At 36.0% G+C, this 8,166-nt stretch overlaps 1 protein-coding gene across 1 annotated transcript; it reads right to left on the bottom strand.

Annotated features, from left to right (window-relative positions):
• Nucleotides 1–68: 68 nt before the first annotated feature.
• On the bottom strand, nucleotides 69–7,520 carry moxd1l (monooxygenase, DBH-like 1, like). The gene is made up of 13 exons (XM_015004484.2): nucleotides 7,087–7,520; nucleotides 6,836–6,982; nucleotides 6,107–6,259; nucleotides 5,712–5,795; nucleotides 4,718–4,873; nucleotides 4,187–4,289; nucleotides 3,938–4,110; nucleotides 3,203–3,291; nucleotides 2,953–3,049; nucleotides 2,793–2,852; nucleotides 1,129–1,247; nucleotides 951–1,014; nucleotides 69–646 (listed from the first exon to the last, which is right to left on the bottom strand). The coding sequence occupies exons 1-13, from the start codon at nucleotides 7,354–7,356 to the stop codon at nucleotides 488–490; spliced, it is 1,674 nt and encodes a 557-aa protein (XP_014859970.2). The 5' UTR covers nucleotides 7,357–7,520; the 3' UTR covers nucleotides 69–487.
• Between the last annotated feature and the right edge of the window lie 646 nt (nucleotides 7,521–8,166).

The following is an 8,166-nucleotide window of genomic DNA, read 5'->3' as shown; positions in this document are numbered from 1 at the left end:
AATTAACTGAATATAATGTTTTAGCTTCATTCTTTCAAGTATTAAAAAAAGAATACAACACATCTATGTTTTGCATCAACCTTTTTATTTAAGTCAAACAAACATTTATGAATGCAGACTGCTGTAACTACATATATAGATCAATTTACTGTGAAAGTGCAAGGAATGAAGAGGAATTAAAAGTAAATGTGTGAGTGACATTTTCTGGAACTAAAATCTATTTACAACATTTCATTGCTTTATTACCATGAAAATATTTTTTTGTCTGATACATTTTTTTCTTTTTTAATATAGAGAGTTAAAATTGCAGCTAATGAGCCTCTATTGTACTTTATGACAAAAATATAAATTGATCCGCTCATAAAAATCTCTTATACTTGCTAACACACCTATTGATCATAAGCATCATTTAAGTTCAAAATTGTCTATTTCATTCAATATTAACTGTCCTAAGTTGGCATATGGATTTGTTTCATATACAGCCATGCTACATTATAGCAATTGAAAGGAGCAGAAGGATGATTCCTCCAGCTTTCACCATCCAGGAAATACTGAGTCTGCTTGCAATATTTGTGTTTTTGCAAGTAGCAGTTGGCGTCTCCATTACGTTCCTGACAGTGCCATGTCTGTAAAGCGATGATTTGCTCTGCAATAGTTACAGAAGCAGTTGAAACAAATCTTTTTACGGGCTGTGACTTTAAAATAAATATGTGACATAATGCGGTAGACTTTTATAAATATTACATTACCAATAAAAGTAGCCACTATAACAAAATGTTAAAAATGACGTGACAAAGGGAAAATCCATGCTGGCTACAACTGAACAAAAGTCGATTTGAAATCATTATTGTATAACCACACCATTTTAATAAATAGACTGGCCCTATTTACTGATGATTGCTCAATATAAAAAGTAAAATAAATTACCCAAGGAAACACTGTCAACTTACATTGGCATCAGTGATGTATTGAACTTGTGGCAGGGCATTCACCAAGCTCTGATACTCAGCGATTCTGTCAGAAATAATTAAAGCTGTATTAAAAAAAAAATAACTTTGCAACAAACGTTTACACTGTAAATCATTAAGCTTAGCAAAAATGCCAAGTGTTTGATTCCATTGTTCTTACTGATCAGCTGTGGTGGATAGAAGTGTTGTATTTGGGCGACTGGTGCATGAAGTAATATTGATAGCTGGGTAGTAGAACAGGAAAGCCAGACACATTTCGTCAGAGGTGGACAAACCCATCTGAAAGGTTGACAATATGAAATATAAGTTTCCTTATTTTTTTTAAAACACATTGCTTAATGTTCCCAAAAATATGTCGGAATTGTCTGGTACTGTAATATGCAACTATATAATGCCATTATAGGTGCAACACAACAAACAACTTTAAAAAGTTTAGTCTTTCACTTTAAATCCTAAGCAATAGATTCACAGCAGACAGCATGGAAAATCACAAGTGTTCAGTGAGTTTATCAGAAAATCAAAAATATTCTATAAGACCAATAACAAAACGATAATGTTTATGACAGAAATGAAAGCCTACTCAAAACTTTGTGCTTTATGGTATGTGCACACACTTGTTCAGGTTTCTCTTGCAGGAATAGCAGCATCAGTGCATCACGAAAGCAAATCAACCCTCACAGTTTGTCTGGTTTCGCATTTCTTCCTTTGGAAATACTTCAAAGGTTCCCTACAGGGCTTATGTCAGCAAGTTCTGCTGGAAAATGACACCAGCGTCTCCATGATGTTTATCAGCAGGTAGAGCATAACTTGGAAAAAATGCCCTTGCTGAGAAAACACAGTGGATTAACACTGGCAGATGACCTTGTTCTCCTGATCTTCAGTGACTGTAGAAACTTTAAATTGGACTTCAGACAGTTTGGATTTTCTGTCTGCCCATTCTTCCTTTGGGCTCCAGTGACTTTGTCTTCCAGAGTTGTAGCCCGTGTCTTTGATATGTGTGTGGAGTCTTGAAGCACTGATTACAAATGCAGTCCACACTAAAAGGTTATCTTCCACTTAATTTTCAATTAAACCTGACAACATTTCAGCAGTCTTCCATTTGATTGTAGGGACCACAATAAGTTCATAACATAAGATTTGTAAAAAAAAATTCTTCATAATTTGTAAGAAATCTTCAACTTTTTTGAGAAGCTGAATTATGAATTTATATTAGTTCTAAGTTTCACCAACATGAACTGCAATAATGACTTATAGTATGTGACACTGTATTTAATTAATTTATATGTTACATCCACTTTTTGAATCAAATTAGTGAAATAAAAGAACTTTGATGATATTCTGATTTCCTGAGACGAACCTGTACTTCCTAATTTTACTCACAGGAGTAGGATCTAATAACAATCAACAGTTCGGGTTTCTTCTCCAGTTACATTTACAGTGAATGTTAAGAACAGTCTTCTTTACCTTCCGGAGTTTACCACATTCTGTACATTTTTGGAATGTGCCCTTGTTTTGTTTTTGCTTTTTTTTTGTTGTTGTTGTTGTTGTCTTTTAAAGACATTTCCACTTTGGTTTTATTTTTGTTTAATTAATAAATAATGGCAGTTTGGAATTTGCGGTGTCAAGTTTTCCACACCTAACATCAGATTTAAATCATTTATAATGTGGTAAAGACCAGACTACTCTTCTGTTAAAAGATCTGACAGGACATTTTGCAGCAATGTTGATGTGTTTTGGTTTCTGACTTTGAATTAGCAATTTCTCTTTTTGTTATTTATTTATATTTTTTTGTAAAGATCTGTTAATACAACAAGGCTGACCCACCATAGTGGATTGAGTGCGATTTAAGGTATTGTAGACGCACTCCACAATGATCTCATCATCCTGAAATGAAAGAAACAAGTAATTTAGCATTATGAGAGCCCAAAGTGTTTTAATCTTTTACTAAACATGTTCTTGGCTGAAAGAAGTTAATAAAGCTCACCGGTTTGATTGTCTTGATGTTTCCTAAATTGACAATTTCTTGCATGTCAAAGTCGTAGTTTTCGTTTACTCCCAAGAAATCTATTTGCTTTCCTTTTCTAGAAAGATCAACCACAAAATATAAAGTTATGTTTGAAAACCAAACATTCTGTGCTTTAGAGATCAAATGTATTTTCTTTGGTATGATGTTACGCCTCAGGTTAAAGAGTGGGTGGCTGGCGTGAAGCAAGTACTCATCTTGTTTTTCTCACCTGAAGTGGCCCACTCTGACTTTCCTGCCAGCCAAGTGAGTGTGCAAGAGCACTGAAAACACTTGAAGGTCGGGTATGGGGTCCACAAGCTGTGGGTGGAAATGAAAACTTGCATCAACACACAGTGCCTGGCAAACATAGTCATGTTTTTTTTTTTGCAATTTATTATGTTAAAACCACAATATTCAATGATTTCTATTATCATGCAGTCATATCATATTTGCATAATTTAGGATTTGTTTTTTCCAGTTTTGAGAACTTCAAATGATTGATAAACAACAGTTTCAATTATAAGTCAACAATAGATAAGGTCCCTCCTCCCTTGGAGGATGTGAATAAAGAAGAAAATGATATAAACAGAACTGTGAGGTTCAAATCAGAAAATTCTTCTTTTTACATAATTATCTATTTGCTAAAGAATAGCTGCTGGGATACATTACCAGGCTGTCACCATAAGAGACGACTCCACCTATTTATTGTTTAAGTGGCAGCTTGAAGCATAGTTGGTCAGTAATCAGCACTGATCAATTCTTCCTGTTTCAGTTAATATTTTATTTTCTTTAATTGTTTTTATTTGTTGCTCTTATTGCAAACCTGTGTTTTTTATTTTTTTATTTTATTTTGATGATATTGTATTAATATGTAAAAGGTTATAGGGTCATAAATACTTTCAAAAGTAGGCGTAGAATAAGTAGTGCAATTGCAGTTTCATCTATTGCATACAGAGTTTCATACCTGTGAAAACAAAGACGTGTTGCAAATGCCATACGTGTGGAACTTTTCTGCTTTAGGAGGGACGTCATACTCCATGTGACTCACTGGGAACACTCCCGTGGTTAGAATGCCCACGTCATGCTGTCGAAGTTTGTCCGTGTAGTAAAGCCTCAGTCCTGAGCTGTCTATGATATCTATGCAACGAAAGGAAGACAAATAAATGACTCCTAAAATGGCACACAAAAAGCCTTTGTTCCAAACCTATGTTACCTTCTTTCTTTTGTGGGTTATTGTAATGGATTTCCAACCTGTAGTATGTGTCACTGTGAGTTCCTCCTATGGGAATACCTGTATTCTCAGGAAGCTCGTATGCCTAAGAATTCAGACAAAGATGTTTGCAATGAATGTAGGTCGTTCAATAAAATATTTAGACAGATTGGCATTAATATATACCAAGAAGGTAGAAACGTACTAAACAACAAAAAATAAACTGAATCTGTGGGTCAAAGAATTATTTTCGGATCCTTTTTGTCTGTCTCTCGACCATCTTCCCTGCTTAGGGCATTTTTAGGCTTACTAAAACAAACCGTCCTTCGTTTAACATTTTCTCACATTAGGAGCTAAGGCTCCTAAGATGCTTTGTGAACAACCTTTATTTTATCAAGGTAAAATTATAAAAAAAAAAAAAAAAAAAAATCTTTGAACCCCAGAAATTCGAAGATATTTCCGAAAATGACATCACTAGGAGTTACTTATAGTCTTAGGATTGTCTGAGAATATCTACAGGTCATGTTCCCTTACTGTGCCTCCTACTGCCCATGAAGCCACCACTCCAAAGCAGGTGTCTCCCATGTCACCCATGTAGCACGGTTTATCATATGGTTCTTTCACAAAAGAGGGACAGTGATACAGCAACATGTGATGGACGACTTCCTGGTTCTCAATCTCTGGCTCAATCTAAAAGGTAAGAAACAGTTATTTAATGTTTAACTCAAATTAAACAGTGTATTTAACATCACAGCAGCACAAGCCACCAGTAATGTTTTGCAGCTTTGAAAGAGTAACAAATGTCAATGTATTCAAATAGGATTGTATGGGACAGAGCAACACTGTGAAGTGAAAAAGATAGTTTTCAGAACCATTTCCTATAGAAATGAACACCGTGTCACGATCCGTGTTTCTGTGTGTTTATTTTTGAGTTTTTTTTCCTGTGTAGTCCTGTTCCTGTGAGTCTCAGTCCTGTCCTCCACGTTGATTGCTCCCCAGGTGTGTCTCATTCCCCTGATTACCCCATGTGTATTTAAACCCACCTGTTGTCTGTGTTCCTCGTAGGATCCTTGTCATTGTCTAGGTCTAACTGTGTCTTACGTCATTTGGACGTCTTGTGTTCGCTCCAGTTGAACTACTAAGTCCTGGTTTGCGTTAGCTCTCATCTCCAAGTCCTGTTTATCAGTTGCTACCGGTCTCTCTGCCGTGCTGCCTGTTTTTGGGCTGATCGAGCATCATCCTTATTAAAACCATCATATTCGTACATCCTGGGTCCGCCTGCGTCTACTCCTCACCACCTCAACCACACCTCATGACACACCGTGGCGTGGATTTGTATGATCCCAATATATTCTGATATTCTTACATAAATTAGCAAAGCCTAATATTTCAGTTTAGAAATGAACATTGTATACTTAATTGTATACAATTAAGGTACATTTTAGTACTTTAGGTACTAAAATGTACATTTTAGGTATACCTAAAATGTACCACACTGATATATTTACTTTAAAGACAGTGACATTACCTGATAAATATGATGTTTTGTGGGCAAGTTTTCAAGCTTCATTACTTTACAGTGATAGTAGGTTGTGTTGGGAGGGACAGAGATCTGCAAATTAGAAACAAAAAATAGCACATTGTTTTATTATAATCAATAAAATAAAATTTCAATTACACATGTTCCATTAAAGTTTGTACACTTGACAGTGTATCATGTAAACTCATGTGATCAGTAACCATTTTTATCTCTCTTTCTCTCTCTTTTATACTATGTGTTAAAAAAAACAAGCAAGCTAGGGTTTTCTGACGTATTATTGAAAATCTTATCGCTCAAATTCTATAATTGCATTTAAATAGAATGGAATTATTAATTTGTGTATTGGTCAGCTTCTTCCACAATTTTCTGTCTTTCTTACTTACTTTGTCCACCTTCACACTGAGATATCTGGCATCAGGTGGGACCGTCTTTGACTTGTAGTTGAGAAGATTTATTTCCTTGGTCCCTCTAAAGCTCCCGTGGTATTTGATGACATCTGTTGTACCGTACGCGTAGATCAGTTTGATGGACTGAGCCTATTGGATGAGGTTTTACAACAAAAAATAAATAAAAAATAAAAATAAAAATAAAAAATAAAAAAAAAAAACAGAAAAACTTTTCAGAAACACCGTACAAGTTTATCTTACAGAAACATGTATGGTGAAAAAAACATACAAAACTGTTCTTTCTCTCACAGGAACAGTATTATATTTCACATATTCAATAGAAAGACAGTTTTCTATTGTCTCAAATCTTTTGAGGCTATTTTTTATGCTTCTTTTGTCTTCTTAAGCAGTTGGACCAGGTAAGGGGTAAGATAAGCTTAACACAGACAGCTGATATGTGAGAAACCTGAGCTGTACACTCAACCTTAGAATATAATAAACAGGTTATAGAGAATCGACAGAGCAACATATTGTGCAACAGAAAGGATAAATGTTCTTCTCACCGTTATGGTTAATGCAACAAAGTCTAGAATAGAAGTACAATATGATTTGACCCTGGAAATAAACCATACCAGCAGGATGTAGCTGTGAAAGCTCAGTGAATACAACAGCTCATTTAATATTTTGACATGCTGGCCTGTAAATGTGCAGGATAAGTTGCCTTACAGTGATCTGGAAGTCTTTTTCATCACAGGTCTCTATTGGCCTTTGAAAGGTCATTATTGTTTGTCCATCATTTTCAGTCATGGAGAGCAGGGTGTAGCTCTGCTCCTTGTCCATTTCAGGCATTTTCTCCCCTAGTGAATAATAATCCTAAAACACAGAAGGAAAAAAAAAAAAAAAAAAAAAACATTTAAGGCACCAATAACTCCTGGTTTCTGTCATATCAACACCTAATATTTAAAGTATCTGCTTACTGCAAAATAGCTTCCATCAGATCTAAGTCCCCCCATTACAATGTCTGCATCATCCATGCCTCCGTGAGGACTAAAACCAAAGCCGACCCAGCCTGTGGTGTTGACTATCAGTTGGAATGTTATGTTTCCTTGCAAATGATCAAATCCCCACTTCAGGTGGACCAAGGTGTCTTTGTCCAGGTACTCCATGAAAGGCAGGTTGTAGTCTGTGGCCCAAGCTCCTGCCGTCCAGGCCAGTAAGATGGAGACGAAGCGCAGCGGGGCAGACATGATGTCTCTCCGAGGTTGGAAATCTAGACACTGAGCACAATGGCTGTGGAGCTGCCAAACGCCCTCCTACCCCTTACAGTGACACACCTGCACTGCTAGATGAGCTCAAGTGATACGGGCAGAAAGTGCTTTGTCATTTTGCATTCGCCCTCTGTAGGATTCCCGAGAAAACAAGCCGCAACTTTTGAAGCTTAAGCTTATTTTTTCTAGTATTAGCTTCAAATTAGATTCAAATCCCCACATACTTGAATGTTTCTGAGTAATGTCGGAGCACTGAAACTCTGTGCATCTTTGTTAAAGGTCTCATTATTTCACGTCAACACCCTGTGTCAAGGATGTGCTTGTTCTTTTGGTCAGTGGATTATATTTTCTGGTTAAATGTTACCCATTCGCAGCAGCAGCTCTTCGCCATTTGTTAATGACTCGTTTTTACTGAAATTCCTGCTGGCAGTTCAAATGGATTCAGGTGTTTGATATACGAGGAAGCGATGAGGAGATGGCAAAACTGAAAGCTTTCCTATTTCTCTCCCTCCTCAAAATGCTCTCATATATCAAACACTTCATATATGTCAATACAGCCTCATTTTGTAGGAATGTGAATAGTGCAGGGTGTCTAGTTACTGACATTAAACTCGCAAACCATATAAGTTAAGGGAAAAGAAGTAAAGTGATCCAAATAACTTAAAGAAAGACTTTGCATGAACCGCTAATGATGATGATGATCCTTGAAGAAAATTATTTAAAATGTGGATAAACTACATTAAAGGACATAAAGTCGAAACCAGATATTTAAATTACAAGATCAATTAG

Source organism: Poecilia mexicana, unplaced genomic scaffold (assembly GCF_051168715.1).
Source record: "Poecilia mexicana isolate PSO_F unplaced genomic scaffold, ASM5116871v1 scaffold_21, whole genome shotgun sequence".
Taxonomy (NCBI): Eukaryota; Metazoa; Chordata; class Actinopteri; order Cyprinodontiformes; family Poeciliidae; genus Poecilia; species Poecilia mexicana.
This window is presented reverse-complemented; position numbering and strand designations above follow the sequence as displayed.

What these genes read in the sequence shown, in the direction of transcription:
- moxd1l (XM_015004484.2), bottom strand. Translation starts at nt 7,356, where the DNA reads ATGTCTGCCCCGCTGCGCTTCGTCTCCATCTTACTGGCCTGGACGGCA. An exon ending in CTGATGGAAGCTATTTTGCA is followed by an intron (nt 6,983 to 7,086) that starts GTAAGCAGATAC and finishes TCTGTGTTTTAG; the next exon opens with GATTATTATTCACTAGGGGA. An exon ending in ACATCAAGACAATCAAACCG is followed by an intron (nt 2,853 to 2,952) that starts GTGAGCTTTATT and finishes CTTTCATTTCAG; the next exon opens with GATGATGAGATCATTGTGGA.